The sequence below is a fragment of the Pongo pygmaeus genome, chromosome 13 (genome assembly GCF_028885625.2).
Source record: "Pongo pygmaeus isolate AG05252 chromosome 13, NHGRI_mPonPyg2-v2.0_pri, whole genome shotgun sequence".
NCBI classification, from domain to species: Eukaryota; Metazoa; Chordata; class Mammalia; order Primates; family Hominidae; genus Pongo; species Pongo pygmaeus.
This window is the reverse complement of record NC_072386.2, coordinates 84,835,706-84,862,975: the sequence shown is the minus strand read 5'-3', so window position 1 is coordinate 84,862,975 and position 27,270 is coordinate 84,835,706. Positions and strand designations below refer to the sequence as shown.

The following is a 27,270-nucleotide window of genomic DNA, read 5'->3' as shown; positions in this document are numbered from 1 at the left end:
TGTAAAGTAGACCCCATAGCAGCTGCAGTTAATCAATAGACTGAGTGTTCTAGCACAATTAAATTTGATGCTCATGTGTTATCTTTAAATGATACAGCTCTGCTGAAAACCCATACTCCTAGTGCATGATTATCCATTAAGACAAGGTGATGGAATGTGTGAGTACAGCTGAGGAGACACCACAAGGCAAATGCTCAATGGTTCCCATTAATATTGGGAAAATCAACACTATAATACAGAAAGCCAAAGACATTATTTAATATTTGGTTTTGGAAGGTATTTTTAGTGACACTGCATACAGTTGTACTTAATAATTGCAGAATTAGAGATGTAAAAATAAATCAAAGCCACATTGTGTTTCAGTAGGAAATCTTTAGACTTCTACCTGGTTTTCCCATCCAGCCCCAAAATTCTAAATATAATCATGGTACCCACACTCAAATTTACGTTAAATACTAACCTCAATGAAATTACTCTTTCTCCTCATTCTCTTTGTTATTTATATGTTGCTTTCCTTAAAGGAAGAATACAAATGCCTTGCTAAGAAGCATTGTGTTTGGTTGTAGGCTGCATAAGGGGAGTAAACACAAAGTACATTTGACCACAAAATGACTTCTTAAAAGTCAGAACTATGGTAGCATGAAGCCAACCGAGGTAATCTAGAATAAAATTTTCTATGCTTGTTTCCCTTCTTTGCTCTCTTTCTACTCTAATATCTGTGATTCACACAGGTAGAGTGTAATTCCCTGATAGAAACACAGTTCCAAGATTAATCCTTTCTTTAACGATGAAGTTCGTGTGTCCAAAGTCTGTAGTTGCTGTCTGATTTTTGATCACTGCTGGCGATAGATATTTATCATCAACTCACAACTTTCCAAATTTTTGAAAAGTCTTACTATTGATGGTTCAAGTAGTAGAAATATAATGTAAAATATCTGAAAATAAAGTTTTTATTTATTAGCATGTAAATAGTAATACAAATTGTAATAAGGCATAAAAATTCCTTCTTCACTGAAGTAGTACCATGTTGTCCTCTACCCCACAAACACACACTCCTTCATGGTCTAATGTATGTTACAAGTCCTGTAATTGCTATTAACTCAGACAAGTTTACTTAACTAGAATCTCTCACTTTGTTCTAAGCTTTTGTTATTTACTACAATTTACTTTGAATCACTTAATGATGTCTATTATATATTTTGTTTTCCATGAGAAATTTTATTAATAATTAAGATTCTTCAGAGATAAGAAAATATTTGAATAACTAATTTTGTGCATAAACACATTAAGGTTAAATACCCATGACATTATCGTGTGTTTCTGTGTACTAGAGACAAAAACTTCAAAAAAATTTTTAATGACTATATGTTAAATTAAAAACTGCTTTCATTAAACTGAGATGATCTTCCCTCAATGCATGAATACCTTCAAAATTCATATGTGAAGCCTTAAATATAGACCAAAGATTTGTATAAAATATAATAGCCTTAAAAATCTTATTTGTAGCTGGCACAGTGGCTCCCGCCTGTAATGCCAGCACACTGGAAAGCTGAGGTGGGCAGATCACCTGAGGTCAGGAGTAGGAGAGCAGCCTGGCCAACATGGTGAAACCCCATCTCTACCAAAAATAGAAAAATTAGCAGGGTGTGGTAGCACGTGCATGTAGTATCAGCTACTCAAGGAGCTGAGGCAGGAGAACTGCTTGAACTCGAGAGGCAGAAGGTGTAATGAGCCAACTGAGCCACTGCACTCCAGCCTGGGTGACAGAGCAAGACTCTGTCTCAAAAACACCAACAAACAAAAAACCTAATTGTTCCTATATAAAAATATGTCTGTGTTCACACTAGATCTGAAGCATACACAATGCCGTGAGACAGGAAAGAAATATATTTAACAAGTTATATTCCTGGTTTCTGTATAAATAAAACTGTTGAATTTAAGCTTTTAAGACAAGTCAAGGAAAAGAGCAAAAAACACAAAAGTGAAACTTGAAAGTTCATTTCACCATCAAGGGCTCATGACAACTGGATATTCACAAACTATATATATTGTTCAAAACATTAGTTCTGAATTTTGATCTGAGTATCCCCGGAGTTTCAGTTTCATTCAAGGATGTCCAAGAGGTCAAATAAGACAATGTCATTTGCTCTTTTCAGTTTTCTTTTCTAAGAACAGCACAGCAAACTTCTTCAGAGAAAGGAACTGTCCTAACTTCATAGGCTAAAGGCTCATGGGTTGTAGTTCTACGGGCATTTATAAAATATGCTGGTGCATGCTTGCATTCTGAACTTTTTAAGTTTAAACTCTCATATAGTAAATATTAATAGATACAAACTGATTAAACAAAAGCCCTTTTAATCTGACATTATTTTTATTTTTATTTTTTCATTCATCGTTTATCAGCAACAAGAGAGTCTAACTAAATGTGGTAAAGAGGTCTAAGGGAATACAATGAGAAGTCTAAAATGAATTAAACGAGAGATAATCATATCAATATGGATACATCTGGAAAATACAATACAAAATACACCAAAGAAAGTGGCAGAAAGGTATACAAAGTGCATAACCACTCGCATACCATTTGAGGACACAAATAAAAAAATCTGCATATTATTTCTGAGCATCACAATATAGTTAAAGACTTCAAAAGGGCATTGAAATGAAAAATAACCAACTTATGATGTAGGTAGCCTCTGTGCAATCATGTTTTAAAAACCTTAACATCAAAAAGTCTCAAAATCACCATTTTAAAAGATTGTGTCTACCAGTTATAAATGAGTACTTTCCTCATTTTTAATAATCAAAGATGCAACAAACACACACATACACACACCTATAAATACACATACACACACAGTCTGCTCATTAGAACATCTGATCGGCTTCAGATCATCAGTGTAATAACACTAGCAGCAAGCCTCTAAAGTTAAAACAGAAACTGACACGTTAATAAGTAAAGCTTTCCTCTAGCTAAAGATCAGAACTCCAACTAGCACAAAACTCACTGGAAATATCTTAGAGTCTTAAAATTCACTGCTTTGAATCCCTGACAAGCATAAAAATTTTATATTGAAAACTTTATGCTACTCAAAACACTAAAACAGAAACATCTGAGTTAAAGCTTACATTTTAAAAATCTTTTTTATGCTTCTAAATTTATTTTTATTCAAACACAGATACCAACAATAACATTTATGTCAATGCCTTCCATTCAATTTTGAACAAATAGAATTAGGGGTAAGAATAATGTGAATACTTCCAATCATTGAACGTACTTATTTCCAGCACTCCATTTGTATTGAAAACGTACCTGCTCTCAATGTCTGTACATTCTTTCTTTGTACTGCTCCTTTCACAGCAGGATCTTCCATTTCAGTGCTAGGCTGAATGGGTTTTAAAAGAAAATGATTCACAAATCATATATATTTTATACAATATGGAGTTAGTGATTCAAAAAATATACATAATTAATTACCTTCAAGGAAGGATGTTTTGCAGGAGGCCCTACAAAGCAAAGGGGATATGTCATCAATTATACGTGAGTATGACTAGGCCAACCAAACATTCATGCAGTGTTACTATCAAGCTGAGTTCTCATGCCTGGCTATAAAAATAATTACTTAAGGTTTTGAGGGTTCTTCTTGGCTTGTTCTTTTCATTGCCTAGGACAGCAACATGACAGAAACATAAAGAGGAAAATAGGAATATAGGATTCCTAAAATGCACAGTTTACATTTCAATAGTGAGATTATGTTTCAAATGCCTATACCTAAAATAGAAAAGCATGGACATCACTGTGAACACGTGGACTGATGAGGAGAAAGGGGACCATTAAACAGAGGAGCAAATCAAACTTGAGCGAATCAATGTCAAAGCTGATGGTGAAAGTACAGAGTATTTTAACTCAACACATCAGAGGCATTGCTGCCAGCACGCCACAAACAAATTCCCCTGGTCCTGTCACTGAGGACATACACAGTTGGGATAACAGTTCAGGTGAATATGCGATTCACCTCTCATCAAAGAAAGTGTTCTAAATTGATCAGCTAGGATACACACTTACGAAATGACAGCTAATCAAAATATTCATTTTTCCCATGACCACATGGGCTACTGCAGCACCTACATTTCTCCTATCCCCTCGTTTGGCCTTGAATTAGAGCTCCTTGATCCACTCATGCAAGGCGGTCCACAAAACACATCAAATAAACCATGTAAAATCAGCTTCCAATATCAAAATATTTATGAAAAAAGAAAACACTGAATTACCACAGACTTGCTGAATACGAATACACTTTTATATTGTAAAATTAGTGCAATATTTATTGAAAATGACAATTTTGGTATTTACAGAATGAATTTTATAATATGATTGCTTCTAAAATTAGCTAAGTTCAGTATATCATCTTACACTGTAAAGGACTTTTATGAAACAGCTATCATATCAAAGAACTGGCTGTCTCAAAAAAAATTAGCCAAAGCATCTATATACAACTTAATCACATCTTATTCACTCACGTCAATGAAACTTCTCTCTCTGAGGCCTGACAGTTATGAAGTGAAATGAGCTGCTGTGGTTTACCCAATTCTAGCACTCCCTCCTGCCTCCAGTACTCTCCACAGCAATAACCTCTTTTGTGAGACTGGGCATATGCTGAAGCAACTGGAAGTGAGTTGTCTCAAGTTTACTTGGCTTTAACTCCCAAGACCCCCAGCAAATTTCTTTCTTTCCTCCCTCCTTGTCCTTTCACAGTCCCTCTTCCTTTGAAAAAGCAATCTTTAGATCTGTCATCCTGATGCTTCCCTTCCTAACTGCTTTTTATGGATAATTGCGACCACTTTTTTCATCTGTATTCAGCAGTAGTATACATCTGTAATCTCTCTGTTTTCATCTCATTCTCCTTCCCATGGCTAGAATCATGCTCAGAAATAAAAGGAAATTAATGCTTTCCCTTTATTCTGTTATTTTTTAAATTGTTGTCCAATGGTTCTTTTTCCAGATTTCTCTAAAGGAAGGCTATTTCCTTGCTATTCAGAGCTATGTCCAAGGACCAGCACGAACATCACCTGAGTACTCATGAGAAATGCAGAATCGATCAGAATGTGCATTTTCTAGAAGGTCCTCAACTAATTCATGACAATTTGAATGCCCTGTTCTACACTGATGTGCTTCCATATTGGTTCACCCTAATTGCCCTTTTTGGCCTAGCCTCAATTTGTTCCCTATTATTTCTCTGAATTTAATACTATATTATAAGCCATAATGTTTCTAATGAACTTTTAATTAGGCAATACCTTCTTTAATTAATTTCTTCTCCATAAATCACCCAACACTATTCTTTTCAATTACATTAATTTGACCTATATGATACTATCCCATGAGGTTACAACATTTTCTATAAAACTAAATTATAGCCATACATGGCCAACCACTTTTGGTGATGTTCATCTATGGTAGATAAAACACAGGTCTGTGTGGTAAAGTACCTCAATCCTTAATGCCTCCCCAGTAGTGAGGATGACAGCAAGAGTAGGAAAATGTTACTCTAATTCTCTTGCACATTTTGGTACTGGAATCTCACTTTATCTTCTTTCCTATTTCTAACACCCTGTTCTTCCTTCTTCTACAGAACAATTTGACTTTACTACCCTCCATTACACACACCCGCATATTTTTTAAATTTATTCCTTGTACACTCTGTCCTCCTCATTCTTTCTTTCTCTTTTATTCATTTCCTCTTCCCTCTTTCCTGACTTGCCTCAGGTCTTAGAGTATCTTAAAATGGAACTCATAACTCAGCTCCTTTAGTGGTACTCCCAATAGAATCAACTGCTGACCCTTGGTTAGAGACAAAACTTATCACCATTTTACTTCTCCTTTACTTATTATACAGTTAACAGGACATTTTCTTTAGCTATTAGACTATATTGGTGCTCATATTTTAAAAAAAAATCAAATGACTTTCTAAATAAAATACAGTTCTCACCTTCTCCTTTTCCATTGACTATTCTGTTTCCTTTTTCATGGGAAGGTCCAGGTAAAGGCTCTGACACTTTCTCGGGGACACGCTGCTAAGGCAATATCAAGAATTAGTTTCCATTTTAAAAATTATAATGAGTTGCATCAAGAGTTTCTTTTTTTTTTTTTTTTTTGAAAGGGAAGGAACAGAACTTTATTTTACTATCCCTTTTTCTTTAATGGTACATTTTTTTTAATGGAGCATTGACTACATGAAAGGAAATAGTGGGGAGCAGGTTATAAAGTCGTTTGTTGAAGGTCTTGAATGCCAGATTAGTAGTTTGGATTTTTTCATGAAACCATGAGTTTTTGACTAAGAGTGACATGATCAGAGCCTTCAGTAAAATTAATTGGGCCTCACCGAGAAGGATGGATTGAAGTGAGGAGGCAGGAATTTCAGTAAGAAAGTTTTACAGTGGTTCAGGCAAGAGAAAATAAGGGCCTAAGGAACAAGCTGCCTCTCAAATTTTATCTATGACCATTTTCTCCTTGGTTTCACACTTCAGCTAAAAAAATCTTCCTCTGGTTCTCAAATATGGCAGACTCATTTCTGATTTTTGGTCCTTGCACTTGCCTAGAAATCACTTCTCCCTGATTTTCACATAGCTGGCTGTTTCTTTTCATAATTCAGGACTTAGCTCAAGTATTATCTTTTCTTTTTTTTTTTTTTTTTAAGTATTTATTGATCATTCTTGGGTGTTTCTCGGAGAGGGGGATGTGGCAGGGTCATAAGATAATAGTGGAGAGAAGGTCGGCAGATAAACACATGAACAAAGGTCTCTGGTTTTCCTAGGCAGAGGTCCCTGCGGCCTTCCTTCCGCAGTGTTTGTGTCCCTGGGTACTTGAGATTAGGGAGTGGTGATGACTCTTAAAGAGCATGCTGTCTTCAAGCATCTGTTTAACAAAGCACATCTTGCACCGCCCTTAATCCATTTAACCCTGAGTTGACACAGCACATGTTTCTGAGAGCAGGGGGCTGGGGGCAAGGCCATAGATCAACAGCATCCCAAGGCAGAAGAATTTCTCCTGGTACAGAACAAAATGGGGTCTCCTATGCCTACTTCTTTCTACACAGACACAGTAACAATCTGATCTCTCTTTCTTTTCCCCACATTTCCCCTTTTTCTTTTCAACAAAACCGCCATCGTCATCATGGCGCGTTCTCGATGGTCGCTGTCTCTTCGGAGCTGTTGGGTACACCTCCCAGACGGGGCGGCCGGGCAGAGGCGCTCCTCACCTCCCAGACGGGGCGGCCGGGCAGAGGCGCTCCTCACCTCCCAGACGGGGCAGCCGGGTAGAGGCGCTCCTCACTTCCCAGACGGGGTGGCCGGGCAGAGGCGCTCCTCACTTCCTCCCAGAAGGGGTGGGGGCCGGGCAGAGGCGCTCCTCACCTCCCAGATGGGGCGGCCGGGCAGAGGCGCTCCTCACCTCCCAGAAGGGGCGGCCGGGCAGAGGCGCGCCTCACTTCCCAGACGGGGCAGCCGGGCAGAGGCGATCCTCACCTCCCAGACGGGGCAGCCGGGCAGAGGCGCTCCTCACCTCCCAGACGATGGGCGGCCGGGCAGAGGCGCTCCTCACCTCCCAGACGATGGGCGGCCGGGCAGAGGCGCTCCTCACCTCCCAGACGATGGGCGGCCGGGCAGAGGCGCTCCTCACTTCCCAGACGATGGGCGGCCGGGCAGAGGCGCTCCTCACTTCCCTCCCAGATGGGGCGGCCGGGCAGAGGCGCTCCTCACTTCCCTCCCAGACCAGGCGGCCGGGCAGAGGCGCTCCTCACTTCCTCCCAGACGGGGTGGCGGCCGGGCAGAGGCGCTCCTCACATCCCAGACAATGGGCGGCCAGGCAGAGACGCTCCTCACTTCCTATAGGGGATGGGCGGCTGGGCAGAGGGGCTCCTCACATCCCAGACGATGGGCGGCCAGGCAGAGACGCTCCTCACTTCCTAGAGGGGGTGGCGGCGGGGCAGAGGCTGTAATCTTAGCACTTTGGGAGGCCAAGGCAGGCGGCTGGGAAGTGGCCGTTGTAGCGAGCAGAGATCACGCCGCTGCACTCCAGCCTGGGCAACATTGAGCATTGAGTGAGCAAGACTCCGTCTGCAATCCCAGCACCTCGGGAGGCCGAGGCGGGCAGATGACTCGAGGCCAGGAGCTGGAGACCAGCCCGGTCAACACGGGGAAACCCCCGTCTCCACCAAAAATACAAAAGCCAGTCAGGCGTGGCGGCGCGCGCCTGCAATCCCAGGCACTCGGCAGGCCCAGGCAGGAGAATCACAGGAGTCCGAGGCAGGAAGGTTGCAGTGAGCTGAGATCACGGTAGTACAGTCCAGCCTCGGCAACAGAGGGAGACCGAAGAAAGGAGAGAGAGAGGGAGGAGGAGGGGGAGGGGGAGGGGAAGGGCAGCGGGAGGGGGAGGGGGAGAGGGAGAGGAAAGAGTTTCTTATCAATCTCTTTTTATGAAACTGGGTCTCACTCTGTCAACGCAGGGCTAGAATGCAGTGGCATGATTATGGCTCACTGCAGTCTCAACCTCCTGACCTCAAGCAATCTTCCCACCTCAACTTCCCAAATAGCTGGAACTACAGGTGCATACTATCATGCCAGGCTAATGTTTTTATTGTTATTTTTGTAGAGACAAGGCCTCACTATATTGCCCAGGCTGGTCTCAAACTCCTAGGCTCAAGTAAACCTCCCACTTCTGCCTCCCAAAGTGTTGAGATAACCAGTATGCACCACCACACACACAGCCCTAATCAATTTCTTTAAATAAACCTCAATGTTGCCCAGGCATGGTGGCTCACGCCTGTAATCCCAGCCCTTTGCCAGGCCAAGGTGGGTGGATTGCTTGAGTTCAGGAATTTGAGACCAGCCTGGGCAACATAATGAGAACACATCTCTACGCAAAGATACAAAAAGGAGTCAGGCATGATGGTGTGTGCTTGTATCCCAGCTGCTCAGGAGGCTGATGTGGGAGGATCACTTGAACCTTAGAGGTGGAGACTGTAGTAAGCCAAGATCATGTCACTACACTCCAGCCTGGGCAACAGAGCAAGACCCTGACTCCACAAAAATTTCAATTTAAAATGTGAGAACGAAGGAAGATACAAAAAAAAAAACAAACCTAATTGGTCAATGAAATATGAGCTTAAGCCAAGAAAGAAAAGAAACAACATGAAGTACAATAAAGTACATGGAGAAATAGATCTATAACAGAGCATTTTAGTCTTTCATGTCCCTAATAATACTAATTAATATTTATGCTACAATGTTTTTTTGTAAGTACTTCTGTGATAGAGTTTATTACTGTAAGACATTCAATTACTTAAATATGGTCATCTATCACTACCTGAAAGAACATTATTACCACAGAGAGAGAAACCTGGAACTTTCAACTTTCCACCTAGAAAAAGAATTTGGTCACCAGACTTCTAAAGAGTAATGTATGGCTTGAAAAGGTATATTTAATAGAACATGAGTTGGGGCTAATAAAAAGTATAAGAAATGTTAATCTAAAATCACAATGTTAAGATTCCAGTTGAATGATACTAGAAAATACATTGTAATCCTCTTTGCTACTGATGACATATTTCTAATTTATTTCCTTTTTATTTATGGCATAATTTCTCAACATAACACATCAAAACTTATACACCCTTAAATATTAAAAAATAACACACATGTAAGCAATATTTTAAATATTTAATCATTAGATATATGAGGTATATTATATTACTTATAACATTCCATTATATAAAAATTCATTTGTCTATTTATTCAGCTTAAACAACTATTAAGGCTGAATGTCTCATGCCTGTAACCCCAGCACTTTGAAAGGCTGAGGCAGGCAGAACACTTGAGCCCAGCAGATAAAAGACCAGTCTGGGCAACAAGGCAAAACTCTGTCTCTACAAAACTCAGCTGAGCATGGTGACACAGGTCTATGGTGACATAGCTCTATTGTTTCAACTACTTGGATGGCTGAGGTGTGAGGATCACCTGAGCCCAGGAAATGGAGATTGGAGTGAGCCAAGATCTTACCAGTGCACTCCAGCCTGGGTTACAGAGTGAATCCCCATCTCAAAAAACAAGAATTAAAATGTTTCTTAATGGTAGACTGTATTCTAGGAACTCCAGGATACACACAAATATGTTTACTGACCTCCAGTAGCTCATGGTATGCAGGAGCTTCCAATGATTATTTAAACAACTAAATATAAAAACTTCTGAAACTCGAAATTTCAGAATGTGATATAAGGACTTTGAGTGGTTATTTTATTTTATTTTTTAAGATGTAGTCTTGCTCTGTCACCCAGGCTGGAGTGCAATGGTGCAATCTTGGCTCACAGCAACCTCCGCCTCCCGGGTTCAAGCGATTCTCCCACCTCGGTGCCATCATGCCCGGCTAATTTTTGTGTTTTTTCTTTTTTTTGGAGACAAGGTTTCACCACATTGGCCAGGCTGATCTCGAACTCCTGACCTCAGGTGATCCCCCACCTCGGCCTCCCAAAGTGCTGGAATTACAGGCGTGAGTCACCACGCCAGATGAAGTAAATATTTTAAATAAACTACAATGACAAAATTATGATGTTAAAGTCTTATCATATTGGTATTAAGAGTCTCTGCTTCTAGAACTGGTTATTTGCAGCAAAATACATGTTATTTAATTAGATGAAGTATTTTATATAAACTCTTCATGGACAACTTACGAAATACACAAAAATCCCTTTGCGATACAAATTTTGAGAGCATAAATTTAAATTTCAACATTTCCACAATTTATATTTTTAAGTCAGATCCAGTCTTATTATGTTGCCCAGGCTTTTCTCAAACTCCTGGGCTCAAGCAATCTTCCTGCCTCAAACTCCCAAGTAGCAGGGACCACAGGTGTACACCACCACACTCAGCAATTTTTCTACAAGTTTTAATATTATTTCATCTCACTACAGAACCAATAATATAAGTAGAGAAATAATCTCTCCTAAAAACTATATGATACCAAAATTATAAGTTTCCAAGAAAAAAAGCTATATGCTATGTGCTGAAAATTTTTGCAACTAAAAGGTACCAGAGGGATTCCATGATTACTGCAAATAATTTGATCCACTGAAGACTTATACAGGCATAAATATTAAGAAAGTCACACTCGTATGATTTAAAAGTCAAAGTGTTAGTATTTATCCAAATAAACCTTAACCAAATTTCATGTTTCCTCTATTGGAGAAAGCATTCCTAATGTGATTTTCCTGTCACTACTTATTTTCCAGTTCATTTTTTTCAGCTCCCCCGTCACAGTACTCATCAATCTTTGTTAGTTACCAAAGTTAAATTTTTTGAATCAACTAGCCATATGTATGTTTTTCTCTAACTTTCCATTACCACCATAAAACAATGATAGGTATACCACTGCTAAGTTTTAAAAGTAAATACTATGCAAAACTACATTCAGAGTGAGAAAATTAATTTTACAAGAGACCACTTTACCTTAGTAGCAACAGTCAAGTCTTCGTTATCTGATGGAGGCAATGAATCCACACACAGTTCATGGAAAATGCTTGAGAGTAAAAATACACAATGAAAATGAGCAAGTTGATTTCTTTACAATTTTTTTAACTGCCAGTTTATATCCAGCTTCCCCCTCAAAAAAGGAAAACATAATCTAGGGAAAGGTCAGTGATCTACATATTAAATTATGATTCTTGATATAATTAAAATATGTCCTCTGTTGTAAAAGATTTTAGTTACCTATTTCTGCCTCCACCTGTCTAAATCTATAAAATATTCAATGAAAACTGACCTTGAGCTCTATAACAAATAGTGACAGTCAATATATTGGCAGAACCTGACAACAATTTACCCTCACGAATTATCTGTCCTGAAACTGAACTTAAAATTCAATTAATGGATGACATAAATTTTGTTACCTAATCTGGAAGAAAACTGATGTCCTAAAACAAGGTAGAGAGATCCACTGTCTCTTTTCCATGATCTATCTCTGGTTAAAAGACTAATCTGCTTCACTTCAAAATGGCAGTCTTGATTCTTCAGCATGGAACCCACTTAGGAAGGTCCTATTGCTGTCCCTTGCCCTAAATCACTACAGGGAATCCCCTGCAATATTTGAAATGTGTGAAAGCTAAATGTACAAAAGTCAGATAACAAAGGTGTATGTTCTTATTGAGAATACTTTTCCCAGAAAGATTAAAACATTAACAATTATAAAATCCCATTATTTTCACTCTATAGGACCTACCTTATTCAGGTCCACATAAACTAGCAAGCCCTTAAAAATTTTCATAGGCACTCAGACACCCAAGGAGAGAGAATGCCGGAAAAACAGAGTCCTGATAGTTGTACCTCTATTTCCCTAAGTACTATCTAAGTATATTTCTTCCTATGGGCTCCCACTTCCAGATTCCACTTCTGCAGGGCTCCACAGAAGTCTCCAATCTTCAAATCTTCAGTCTATGAAAGCACAGATTCCTGAAAGGATAGGAGCTCTCTATATCCCTGCTCCTAAAAAACAAGCTAACTGGAGTCTTCATCACCTGCCCCCAGCATAGACACACTACCAACTACCCAACTGAACTCCATGACTGATTTGCCAGGCAATCATGCCCCTGACCCAGCCTACATGGACATGGGAAGGACATCAGTGAATTGTGAAAAAAGGCAGAGGTGAGGAAACACCTGCCCTGTGCCACAGACCTATGTAGTTCAGCAATCTCCAGCCCCTTAGTACTCCAGGGGCTCTAAGCCACCCCTCTGTAAGTCAGAATGGAAGTAGATGATACCACATTTCTATCTGCTGTAGACACTCCTCCCAGTGTCTCAAAATGTTTTAGCATCTTTCAGTAAAAATCTTCAAGTTTGTCAGTCCTTGATAAATAAAAAAAAGCAGCAAATTTTTTAGAGCTCCCTTGAACCTTCTATTTTAATGTGCCTTTGTAGATAATTCCCAACATCTTGTGTGTCCGTCATCTTTATAATGTATCAATCGATAATTGTTTCTCTTCAAAATTGGCCTTCCCCTGCTCATTCCATTCTTACACACTTTCACTGGGTTCACTAATTCCACACTCATTCTATCCACTGGGTGCATGAGACTCACTCCCATTTGTATTATTAAAACACATGCCAATAGGATATAAAAAGAAGGAAGAGTACTGGGCTTTAAAATGAGTACAAATCTCATTTCTGCCCATTCCTATGTCTAAAAAAAAAACCATCCTAATCTTTTTGAGTCTCAAGTTCTCTATCTAAAGAATCACTTGACCAGAATGTTCAATACACGTGAAAATACTAGAAAGTATTTTAATTCATTCTAAGATTCCTCAAAATTCTGTAATTCTATGTGCTTTTGATTCTGTTTATAGGAAAATTGGGAATACATAGCCAGCAGAATTTGAAAAAATAGTAGAATAAAAGAAGCACCAGAAAAGCAGAGAAGAAAGTTTTAAAAAATCAAGACAAGATTATAGAAAATTCATGGACAAAGAAACAAGACTAAAAAAAGTATTATGAAAGTAAGCAGAAATACTTGCCTAAATGGAAAACAAACCTGGGATGTCAAATAATTTCTAAGACTTGCCTATACTTGCTTTTGTAAAACTTACAGTCCTATGGCCAAAGCTAAGTCAGATCTGCCCTAAAGCCTTTGATGGTAAAAATAAGATACTGGTTACCACTGAAATTGTCAAATTTATTAGGACAAACTCTTGGACTAACCATATTCTAACGATAACCTTAAATGAGAGTTTAAGGTATTTAAACTCTCATTAATTTAGACATTAATCAAATTAATGAAGCTGATTAACCTGATTCAGACCTATACCTTGATCCAAGTGCTGCACAGATGTCTATCAATCTATGCCGAGGAGCAAGAGAAGGGATTTGGAAGGCAGGCAGGCTGACGATCAAAGTGGGCCAGCTACTTTGTTAACTATGGGATCATGAGCCAATTAATCAACTGCTTTAATCCATAGTTGTTTATTTAATAATAAACAGTAGGTTATAGGAACAGAGATGTTGTGATGGCTTTATGAGATGATAAATGCATAGAACATATTAGGATGTCTAGCCCAGAATACAACACTCAACAGATATTAGTTTCTTCCATCTATGTTTCCCTAGTTAACATAATTTTTAAAATCTATAAAATCCTACCTCACTGCAGATTCATCAGAACTTCCAACATCTATTAAATAAAAAGGCAAAATGCATTTTAAATCAATAATAAATGTACAGAATATTAAAAGCATAAGAATGCACAGTGATGCATGCCTGTAATCCAAACTACTTGGGAGGCTGAGGCAGGAGGATCACTTGAGGAGCCCAGAAGTTTGAGACCAGCTTGGGAAACACAGAAAGACTCTACCTTCATAAAAAAAATTGTGCACACTTGTGTGTATGCTTTAGATCCTGTTTTTGTTGTTGTTGTTGTTGTTTTTGTTTTGTTTTGGTTTGTTTTTTTAAAGCATAAGACTGATGCTTTGTTACAAAGAATTCCTTTGGGAGCATGCCTGGGACCTTATTAGAATTAACATTAATTATACCTATTGGTAGGTAATTAATGCAGTAAGAACTGTACTTTTCTTTGTTTTTATTAAATGCAAAGAAGAATAAATTTATTAAAATTTGGTATCTACAAGTAAACTGCAGTATACAAGTCATCCTAGCCAAACTCTATGAGATTGAGTAAAAATGGTATTGTTAGCAGAACAGGTGTGATGAGTCAACAGTGTCAAAGAGCATGATTTCTGGACCAAAATATGAGGGGCTGTTAAAACAGAGTATACAGTAGTACCCCTTATCCACTATATGTGCAGAAAGACATACTTGACATGTTTTTCTCTGCTGTCATGCCACAGCAACAATCATCAACAAAGGAGGCTTCTGTGACCAAATGTGTGGAGAGTTTTTCCCCACCAACAAGGAAGCAATCATTCCTGCTGATGACACAATTCAATTCTCACACCCTATCTGCTGATAACGTCAGATTCAATTTAATTTATAAATTAAACTTTATCATAGATATGTATGTATAGGAAAAAACAGTTTGTGATTCAGTACTATTCGTGGTTCCATGCATCCACTGGGAGTCATGGAATATATCTCCCACAGTTAAGGGGGAACTACTGCACTTATTTTGTTATCACACAACACAGCCTCTCTAGCTCTTCAGTTAAAACTGCTCAGTTTAGGGTAAAACACCCTATCACCAGAAGCCAGCAAAACATAGGAATCAGACCAGAAACAGGAATCCTTGCAAAGACTTTCCAGCCGCCAGTGGAAAAGAGCTCAAAAGAGATCAGTGTATTACTCTGGCTACTACTCTTTGGGGAAGGTGCTGGATGGTTTACTTAGTTGTAGCTATTTGCTCTGCCCTACATATAACAAGGCACAAATTCACCTGCCATTTTACCTCCCACAGAAAAACTGCTGGAAAGATCACTCCTTTAAGAGCTTATCCACTATGAACCACATCTCACATTCACAGAGAAGCTGAAGAAACACTGGGGAGGTGTGGCAGGCTGCCGGGCAGTACTATATGATGTGAAAAATATATAGAAAGAAAACTATCAATGCCCTTTTACTACCAGAATGTTCCAATGCTTGCCCTTCTCCCTAGTAGGGGAAAAAAGTTCTTTTTCACCTCACATAAAGCAAAACTCTCTTGCCATCCCTCATGACAGAATCTAGTTGTAGGTGAGTCATGTCATTATAATAGACTGTTGTCAAACTCATCCCTCAAAGGAAGAGGATCAGTGAGGAACCTATGTATTTACCTATAGCATTCACTCTCTGGTCTTATTTCTAACCGAAGGTAAGTAAGAAAGACTTTGTGATTCCAGTTTTATAAAGTACAACCCCTTGAACTTGTCACCTTTCATTGCTAGAGAGTCTATCTGGACCCACCTCACAGAGCAAGAGGCCCCAGTTTGTGCTCTGTGGTACTGCATGGTGTCCTTTTCCTCAACCCTTTCCATTATGTGGCAAATACCTATACAAATCATGTTTTCTAAGTATGTAAAGCATATCTCATCAGCATATATCATCCATTGCAATGACAAAGAAGCAAAAGAAAAACAAAAGGACAAAGAACATCTTAAATGACTACATTCAATTAGGATGACACGTATGAGCTTTTTTTTAACTATTCAAAAAGATATCCACTGTATTATTCCAACTATATGACTCTTCTGAAAAAAGTAAAATTATGAAGACAAAGTAAAGATCAATGGTTTCCAGGAGTTGCTAGGGAGAAAGTGAGAGATGAACAGGCATAGTATAGAGAATTTTTAGGGCAGTGAAACTGTACTGTCAATAATATTACAGTAATAGATACATGTCATTATACATTTGCCCAAATTCACAGAATGTACAGCATCAAGAATGAAGCCTGATGTAAACTATGAACTTTGAGTGATTATAATGTGTCAATGTAGGTTCATCAGTTGTAACAAATGTACCACTCTCTGGTGGAAAATACTAATAATGGGGGAGGTTATGCATGTGTGGGAGGTATGGAATATATGAAAAGTCTCTGTACCTTCCTCTCAATTTTGCTGTGAACGTAAAACTGCTCTAAGAAATAAAGTTATTGACTTAAAAAAGATATTCACAGCTGGGCATGGTGCTCATGCCTGTAATCTCAGCACTTTGGGAGGCAGAGGTAGGTGGATCATCTGAGGTCAGGAGTTCAAGACCAGCCTGGCCAACATGGTGAAACCTCATCTCTACTAAAAATACAAAAATTAGCCAGGCATGGTGGCAGGCTCCTATAATTTCAGCTACTTGGAAGGCTGAGGCAGGAGAATCGCTTGAACCCAGGAGGCGGAGGTTGCAGTTAGCCAAGATCGTGCCACTACACTCCAGCCTGGGTGACAGAGTGAGACTATCTCAAACAAACAACCAACCAAAGATATTCACTGTCTATGCATCCCAGGATCTCCAGAACAAAAATTAAAAGAAAAGAAAAGAAAAGAAAAAAAAACGATGGCCACGTGCAGTGGCTCATGCCTGTAATCCCAGCACTTTCAGAGGCCGAGATGGGTGGATCATGTGAGGTCAGGAGTTCGAGACCAGCCTAACCAACATGATAAAACCTCGTCTCTATTAAATAAAAAAAATTAGCAGGGCATGGTGGTGCATGCCTACAGTCCCAGGTACTTGGGAGGCGGAGGCAGGAGAATCGCTTGAACCCAGGAGGTGGAGGTTGCAGTGAGCTGAGATTGTGTCATTGCACTGCAGCCTGGGCAACAAGAGCTAAAATCTGTCTCAAAAGTAAAAATAGGATCGACTTGGCAATGTGGGCTCTTTTTTGGTTCCATATGAATTTTAAAGTAGTATTTTCCAATTCTGTGAAGAAAGTCATTGGTAGCTTGACGGGGATGGCACTGAACAAAAGAACAAAGCTGGAGGCATCACGCTACCTGACTTCAAACTATACTACAAGGCTACAGTAACCAAAACACCATGGTACTGGTACCAAAACAGAGATATAGACCAATGTAACAGAACAGAGCCCTCAGAAATAATGCCGCATATCTACAACTATCTGATCTTTGATAAACCTGACAAAAACAAGAAATGGGGAAAGGATTCCCTATTTAATAAATGGTGCTGGGAAAACTGGCTAGCCACATGTAGAAAGCTGAAACTGGATCCCTTCCTTATACCTTATACAGAAATTAATTCAAGATGGATTAAAGACTTAAATGTTAGACCTAAAACCATAAAAACCCTAGAAGAAAACCTAGGCAGTACCATTCAGGACATAGGCATGGGCAAGGACTTCATGTCTAAAACACCAAAAGCAATGGCAACAAAAGCCAAAATTGACAAATGGGATCTAATTAAACTAAAGAGCTTCTGCACAGTAGAAGAAACCACCATCAGAGTGAACAGGCAACCTACAGGATGGGAGAAAATTTTTGCAATCTACTCATCTGACAAAGGGCTAATATCCAGAATCTACAATGAACACAAACCAATTTACAAGAAAAAAACAAACAACCCCATCAACAAGCGGGCAAGGGATATGAACAGACACTTCTCAAAAGAAGACATTTATGCAGCCAAAAGACACATGAAAAAATGCTCACCATCACTGGCCATCAGAGAAATGCAAATCAAAACCACAATGAGATACCATCTCACACCAGTTAGAATGGCAATCATTAAAAAGTCAGGAAACAACAGGTGCTGGAGAGGATGTGGAGAAATAGGAACACTTTTACACTGTTGGTGGGATGGTAAACTAGTTCAACCATTGTGGAAGTCAGTGTGGCAATTCCTCAGGGATCTAGAACTAGAAATACCATTTGACCCAGCAATCCCATTACTGGGTATATACCCAAGGATTATAAAACATGCTGCTATAAAGACACATGCACACGTATGTTTATTGTGGCACTATTCACAACAGCAAAGACTTGGAACCAACCCAAATGTCCAAAAATGATAGACTGGATTAAGAAAATGTGGCAAATATATATCATGGAATACTATGCAGCCATAAGAAATGATGAATCCATGTCCTTTGTAGGGACATGGATGAAGCTGGAAACCATCATTCTTAGCAAACTATCGCAAGGACAAAAAACCAAACACCACATGTTCTCACTCATAGATGGGAATTGAACAATGAGAACACATGGACACACGAAGGGGAACATCACACACTGGGGTCTGTTGTGGGGTGGGGGGAGGGGGGAGGGATAGCATTAGAAGATATACCTAATGTTAAATGACGAGTTAATGGGTGCAGCACACCAACATGGCACATGTATACATATGTAACTAACCTGCATGTTGTGCACACGTACCCTAAAACTTAAAGTATAACTTAAAAAAAGAAAAAAATAATAAAAAATAAAAGATATTCACTGAACCTGTTATGATATATTTAAGCAAGACACGGTGACCCTAAAAATTAGAGATCATTGAAGACCAAAGTAGCATGTGGTCATAATTTTGCAAATTGAAGTATATATAATATATAAAATAAATAAATTTAATTGCATGCATAGGCAAGAAAATATTGATAAAATGATTGAATATTTTATCTTATTTCATAATTCTAAACAGGGATTTAGCACAATATGAAAACTAGATTATTCATGTAATCAAAATAAAAGACAATTTTTATTCTAATTTTAACTCAGAAATTATTATGCTTATTTAACAATTTTACTGAAAGATTAATGAGTTAAAAAGGACAGATTATAATTACCTAATATTGCTATGGTAACTTACATACGAATACCTGTTAGTCACCGAAAGTCAAAAAAGCAACTAGCATTACAACTTAAGATGGATCATACAACAGAAACTAGTACCAAGTTACCTTATCTTATAATATTGAGTGCTATTAAAATGAAATTTTAAAACAACACCAAAAATTAAGTCGGGGTTACAAGTGTTGTGCAGAAAAGATTTCATATAGCAGGCAAGAGACTGCCATCCTTAGAAAGGCCTGCATGCAAGGCTGGGCCTTGGCTGGTGTTTAGGAAATTGGAATTGGGAGGGTTTCCACCATTCCCTGAGAAGAGTGGCTCACTGTGTCTAAAGTGTTTATAGAAACAGCGTGCTTAGTCTGAACAGCTGCTTTCCTTGTAAGAGTCTGGAATTTGGGTACTTGTGAGGGAGAGTAACCTCCATAGAAAAACTTGGGCACTTAGTCTCTAATGAGACTCTGGTACTGGTAGACATCACTGCACATATGTTGTCAAAATGTGAGCCTGGGAGAATTAAGCAGATCCTGGGAACTCCACAGGAGAGAACTCCTGGAGGCTTGTGCCTGGTTCCCTCCAGAATTGACCACATGCACCTTTTTCCTCTACTAATTTTGCTTGTCCCCTTTCTTATAATCAATTAAAGATCTGAGTATGACTATTTGCTGAGTCCTGTGAGTCCTTCTAGTGAACCACCAAACCTGGGGGTGGTCTTGGGAAACCTTGACACAAATGCATTGTGTAAGATTTTTATTACATTGATATGATACATGTAACTGTAATCAGATGGTTATTTCACAGAATAACTTTCCCTAATCTGTTTTTCTTTTTTTTTTTTTTTTTTTGCCTTGATATTTGACTTGGAGATTCTTGTATTTCTATATCTATCCAATTGAATAAAGCCATGAAAGGAATAAATGACACAGTGATGTCAGAAAATAATGTGAAATAAGCAGCAATCTTATTTTAACCAAATAAAAAATAGAGGATCTGGGTGATTGACAATATGTTCTATGATATGAATGTTTCCAGAAAAAAAATGAAAAGGTGGTCAATTTTCTGCAACTCAAGTGGACTTAATTCCTTTTTATAATAATTGTGCAGGCCATGTGCAGTGGCTCACGCTTGTAAATCCCAGCATTTTGGGAGGCTGAGGCAGGAGGATCACTTGAGCCCTGAAGTTCCAGACCAGCCTGGGCAATATAGTGAGACCTCATCTATTAAACAAACAAACAAACAAAAAACCTTAAAAAGAAACTTAGCCAAGCGTGGTGGTGCATGCCTGTTTAGTCCCAGCTATGTGGGAGGCTAAGGTGAAAGATGAAAGGATCATTTAAGGCCAGGAAGCAGAAGTTGCAGTGAGCCAAGATGGCACCACTTCACTCCAGTACTGGCAACAGAGGGAGACCCTGTATCAAAAATAAATAAATAAATAAATGTGTATCAGGCCAGATGTAACTGCATAAGACTGTAGTCCCAGCTACTCAGGAGGATGAGGTAGGAGGACTGCTTGAGCCCAGGAGGTCAAGGCCACAGTGAGCTATGTGTACCACTGAATAGACACTGTATTCTAGCCTAGGCAACATAGAGAGACCCCATCTCCTATAATAATAATTGGTTCATTGTGCATCATTCAAGTAAATTGTATAACTGGAGAAAAACATATGACTATTCAATATACTATAATAGTCTACTACTGATCATAGAGTTCCTGTTTACTTGCTTCTAATCTTTTTCTTTGTTTCTTATAAAACTAAAAACATGATTCACCCATTAAAGGCAGTTCATCACAGAACAACTCAAAAAGTCAAGAGAATTGCATCCAAACTGTAGGATGTGTTATCCACTGCTCCCTGTGAACAGTTGGATTTGGTCATTAAGAATCAGCAGGACTTTTAACTTTGTGTGTGTGTATGTGTGCATGTGTGTATGTGTATGTGTGTAAACTATGACCGATAAAACCATTTTGCTTGTGTAAGAATATGTAATGTAACTTGTGCTTCTCATGAAGGAATTGCTTTTCTGTCTTCTGTGCTCAGTAGCTATCTTCAAAAAATAATCTGCAATTTGTATGGATGCACACTGGTTCAGTTCTACAGTTCTTATTGCCATTTATTTATGGTACCAGAAAGGGATTGCTAAGTTCCCGGTTCTAAAGATAGTTACTTTCTTAGTGACACAAATCAATGTGTAATACAGTTCACCCTTCAACAACAAGGGTTTCAACTGCAGGGATTCACATACATGCAGATTTTCTTCTGCCTCTGCAACCCAGAGACAGCAAGATCCACCTCTCCTCTTCCTCCTCAGCCTAATCAACCTGAAGATCATGAAGACCTTTGTCAGGATCTACTTATGCTTTATGAAAAGTCAGTATGTTTTTCCTGATGATTTTCTTTCTAACAGCTTCATTTCTCTAGCTTACTTTATTGTACGAACACAGTATATAATAATGCAGCACAAACAAAATAGGTGTTCCACAACTGTTTATGCTATCAGGAAGGCTTCCAGCCAATGGTGGGGTATTAGTAGCTAAGGTGAAGGAATCAAAAGTTATACTCAGATTTTCAACTGCACAGGGATCAGAGTCCCTCACCCCCACATTATTCATGTGTCAACTGTGATTATTTGTTTACTAAATATAAACAATTTATTATAAAAATGAAATAGAAGATCCATTTGTATAACAAGTTCAATTTGTTATAATGTGACTATAGAGGAAACATACAACATACTAACTTAAAAATCTTTCTTCTTATTTATGCAAAAATATTATATAGGATTTTAGGGATCATAATTAAATAAATGAATGTTTTAAGACCATAATGTTTGAGATTATAAATTAGCTACAACTACCTCCTTAAATAAATCTGAATTTCAAACTAAAGAAGTTAAATTAAAAAAATTAATTTACATATGTATATACATATATACACATTCAATTTACACATATTTTTAAACTGGTCTTTTTTGATTGACACTACCTTAATCTTACATCTTACTTTTTATTTTCTTATCAAGAGTAGGACCACCAAGAGAAGAAACTCACTATCAGAAGTCTTACCTGGTTTGTCCTTTTTAAGTATCTTCTTTTTATGTTCCAAAATTTGTTGTTGAATTCTATGTATACAAAAGTAATAAATAAAATTGCTATTTTAATACTGAAATAAAAAATATTTACCAAACATATTAAATTCTAAAACCATTTCACCCAATATCAGACCTAATATCAGAATTTTAATGTCCCATACACTTCAAATTTTTAAACCTTACAAGCTTATTAAGCTTATAATTAAAGAAGAAAACAAAGTGAAGTACTCATAAACGGAGGAAGCACAACTCAGTAAATTAACTCTAGTTAGCTGGATATCATGCAAAGTGTCCTGCACTCAGAGTAAGTCTTCACTCTGTAACCAATAGGTATTTTGTTTTCAGACAAGTTGCTTCTCTTAGGCTCCATGGTCTCTTCTAAAAAATAAGGATTCTGCTACCTTACTTCACTAGGTTGTTTGGAGGATGTAATGAGATTACATGTTTAAATGTTCAGAGAAATAGTAAAGCAATGGAATAATTTATTCTTGAACTTTATTGCGGAAACCATTTTGGAATCCCAAATAATGCTTGGTGTGTGTTTTTCTATAAGTTCTAATATTCAAATGTTGCAGTTTTCAGAAAATGTTATTAAGTGCTAATTTTGGTTATTAGTTGCATTCATTGTGGCTTGTAATTCAGGGCATTTTACCTAATTCATAACTTATTACTGAATTTATATATATATATATATATATATATATATATATATATAACACCTCATTAAAATAGATTACCTAATTGTCTCCCATCACTGAGCTCATCAATCACACTAAGGGCAGAAAACTAATAGGTATCAAAACCTGGCTTGGACAACTACCACTCCTTCTCTGCCTCCTCAAACTCTGAGCCAGCAGATCTGTGCTTGGATGCTGGATCTCCATGGTTCTCTTCAACTAACAGACAAGACAAAAGCCTGCTTTGATTGTTTTTCAGTTCCATGAAAAAAATGCAAGTTGACATTTTCTCATTCCAAGACATGTACTAACAACATGTAACATCCCCTTATTACTCAACTCTGTTCTCATTTCAGAGATCACTGTACATCAATAGTTTCATAGTGATAATCACAATTTCAATATTGGGTGTCACCTGTTTTGGTTTTGCTCACACTGCTTCCTTGGAGCTACTCAACAAATAGTCAAATGGCCTTCACAGGACTATGCAAAATATGGAATGCTTTCTGAATTTGTGTGCCATCCCTAGGCAGCAGCCATGCTTATCTGCTCTGTATTCATCCAATTTTAAAATATGTGCTGCTGAAATAAGTACAAAGCCCTGTTTGATACATGGATACTCATGAGTCATGGATGAGGTTTAGCTCTGTTAAATCCAACTCACTTACTTTAGATTCAGAGAATTTTATTGACTGGCTTCCTGTGAGGTAGAATTTTAAATTATATTTAAAACTTGAGGAAGAGCTGCGAGTAGCCCAGGAGATTTTCATGATTATAGAGACACATTACTTGAGGGACCAACTGCAAGCTGGTTCCCACTACTCGGTGGAAAGATAACATGGAACCTTCTGCTATCTAACCAAAGCAGCTGCACAGGATATAAAAAAGCCTCAAGGTACAGATCTGATAGCAAAAGGGAAAGAGAACTCTGATCTCTTCCTGCAACATTTTTTGAACATCCCTGACTGTTGAGAACAATCCCAACTAATATTGGTTAAAGAAAAACAAACATGGCTCTCAAAGGATAACATACCATGAAGGCCTAGGCTAAGTCTAGCTAGGAGGTGGGCTCCAAATAAGGTTTTTAGTGTAGGGTAAGCATCAACTTGCTCAATATTTGTGTGGGTAAAGCTAGGAGGCCTAGATGCCAGAGTAGGGTGCTGGGAACAATGACTGAGCACGAGTACATAAACTAATAAACACCATAGTTTTGAACTCTATATATGAATCACCACGAAAACTGAGGGGTCTAAATCAGTGAAGGCATCCTGGTGGCAAAGGTCAGTCATTATCAGATTGCAGGACCGCTTACAATGGCAACAATACAGCAAGTGAGTCCACGGAAACAACAGAATGATTAGAATGGCTGTTTTTCCCCTTCTTCTGACTTGTAAAGAAAGATTGCCTTCCTTGGACTTAGGAAACCCCTTGGCTTCTTGGAAAATTCAAAGAAGGAAGACACAGGTGAGAGCCCCAGGGGACAATACAAGATTTTCTGCTAAATTGGACATTTCAAGACTTAATAACTAATTAGAAAAGTCAGGTCAGGCATGGTGGCTAGCATTTTGAGAGGCCGAGGCAGGGAGATTACTTGAGCTCAGGAGTTCAAGACCAGCCAGGGAAACAGCGTGAGACCTTGTCTCTACAAAAAAAAAAAAAAAAAAAAAAAAAGGAAAGGAAAGGAAAAGAAATAAAAAATGTGGCTCTTTTTATCCCATGCATGGGGATTATGCTTAGAATAAAATGAACAACATTGAGATCCCTAGGGATAAAAGTCTCAAAAATCCAGAAAAAATCTTGTACTCTACTTCTAACTAATCTAGACTTCTGCTTGATTTCTGGCTAAAAGGTAGACTAACTCATTGCTATTTCAAACTATCTGAACCAAACTATGAACTCTCACCTAATGTACAAGATGGATTAGTTGCAATTATTTTAAATTTCAATTTAGTATTAACTGGCCTTTTAACATAAACACTTACTTTGTCAAATGACAAGAAATAGCGTAATCTTCTGCATCTCATCCCCACATGTCTTGAGTGAAGACATTAATATTTTGCTTAAGAAGGATGTTGACAATACCTGGTGAGTCATAGTGCACAGCAAACATGAGCACTGACCTAAAATGACAAAGAAATAACTCCACTCAAGAACTTTAATAAAGACTTTTTTAAAAAGCTAGTTTAATACACTTTACCAATTTAATATCTGCCTGTCAGTGTAGACGTAATAACCATTTGCATGTACTAGCTTGGGTCTATAAGCATCTAGGGTGCTCAAGTGTTCATCTTTGTAAATTATCACCAAGGCTAAAAGAAAGGGACAACAGGGAAGCCTCTTGTCCCACTGGGCTATGACATAATACAAGTTGCTAACTTATAGTCCTTTGATGGCCAAGAAACTGTGCTGAGGTCACTTATCTAAAGTAGGCAAAGATTTAGATGAAGATTCCCCCATTGTTTTCCTAGTCAAATCAGCTAGGGGTCAGATAAGAGTTATCTGCAGGCTGAAAACAACAATAATAATAATAATAATAACAATACTAGTAGTCATAAACTAAAAATCCACACTTTAAAAATTAATAAAACTGGTCAGGTGCAGTGGCTCATGTCTGTAATTCCAGCACTTTGGGAAGCCAAGGAGAGCAGATCATGAAGTCAAAAGATCGAGACCATCCTGGCCAACATGGTGAAATCCCATCTCTACTAAAAATACAAAAATTAGCTGGGCATGGTGATGCGCACCTGTAGTCCCAGCTACTTGGGAGGCTGAGGCAGGAGAATCACTTGAACCTGGGAGGTGGAGGTTGCAGTGAGCCAAGATCACACCACTGCACTCCAGCCTGGCAACAGAGTGAGACTCCATCTCAAAAAAAAAAAAAAAAAATTAATAAAACTAACACAAAACCCTTTAGCTAATAAAAGATTACAGTACCAAAAACATCCCATTATATATACCAAACACTCTATATTATAAGAGAAGACGAATCCTACTATATACTGTTCTTTATGTTACTCAGTCCAAATATTTGCTGGTCTACCAGATTATTCGTAGTGATATTTTTCATTATATGCCAATAATTATGTTAATCTTCTTATTAATATTTCTGATTTGAGTGACTGTTACCACTCTAGAATATGCAGGTTTTATTTTTTAAAAAAGACTACTGTACCGTCTCAGCCTATCAACGGCATGTGTACTTGCTTTGTTTTTCAATAAAAATTCCACCATTTTCTCTTTCTTGCAAATTATAGCGAATAAAAGTGGGGTATTATTGTCCTATAAAACAGCAGAAAAAATTAATAATTCACAAAATTACAGATTTCTCAACTGAACTGAAAATCTTCTCTAGGATGCTTTGAACTTCAGCATACAATATAGAAAGGAAGTAAATGAAAAGTAGTCCCTTCCTTCTCACTCCTCTGTGCTTTCTGATGCGCTGCTCTTTGTCTTACAAACAACCCTCCTCTGTCTCCCCGGATTAACTGTGCTCATTGCCAAAACTCACTTTAAACATTTACCAGTCCCAAGAATCCTTGCTTTGATCACAGCACTTAGCATGGTACATTGTAATCATTTCACTGTTTCCCACTGAAACCAAGAGCTTCTTGAGGGCAAGGGCTGTATCTTTTGTCCCTAAAACCCTAAGACATAGTAGCAAATATTTTAAGTTTTTTACATAAATTAATGATCTAAATTACTATCTCCAAAGCAGTGTTTCTTAAACTATATTCCAAAGAATATTTGCTTTATCAGAAGTATTATACCCCAAGATAAAGACTCCATGACCATCTGTATTTGAGAAGTATTACAAAACTGTATTTTATGTGCAATAATCAAGAAATCTCTTTAATTTTACCTAATCCCCATTTGACAATACTATTTGTGGCAAACATTAACATTTGAGGAATTAAGAGTTTCAGAGATACAGTTGCCAGAGCTTCCCAATACAGGTGGAGGTTTCCTCTGGGTGGTACAAACTTGCTTGAGTCACTTCTATCAATGGTGTCAGGATCCCAGATGCCAATGTCAGGCACTCCTGCTCCAAATAGGTCACTATGGAAATGAGCTCTGAATTAAGAGAGATTGGCTTCAAATGCACTTATTTTCCTTATTATTAAATAGTCCATGGTTTTCTCCCTAATACAAGAGAATAGATTTTTATCTTTACTGTTAGAAAGCTCAGTATGTTCTGTGTAAGAGAGATAGGTTTAAAAAACTTGAGAACAAATACTTAAAAAACCAAAGCTCAG

General features: G+C 38.1%; 1 protein-coding gene and 1 non-coding gene across 2 annotated transcripts in view; both read right to left on the bottom strand.

Annotated features, from left to right (window-relative positions):
* The window catches only part of LOC129043715 (putative ankyrin repeat domain-containing protein 20A2), a 45,733-nt gene that overhangs the window by 10,497 nt on the left and 7,966 nt on the right, over positions 1-27,270 (bottom strand). The window contains 8 exon segments of the mRNA XM_054500604.2: positions 3,311-3,383; positions 3,476-3,504; positions 5,988-6,072; positions 11,497-11,566; positions 14,179-14,209; positions 22,315-22,370; positions 25,000-25,137; positions 26,190-26,296. Of these exon segments, the coding sequence (XP_054356579.1) occupies positions 3,311-3,383; positions 3,476-3,504; positions 5,988-6,072; positions 11,497-11,566; positions 14,179-14,209; positions 22,315-22,370; positions 25,000-25,137; positions 26,190-26,296 (589 nt within the window).
* On the bottom strand, positions 23,506-23,612 carry LOC129044760 (U6 spliceosomal RNA). The gene has a single exon (XR_008504761.1). It is a non-coding gene; the product is annotated as a U6 spliceosomal RNA (small nuclear RNA).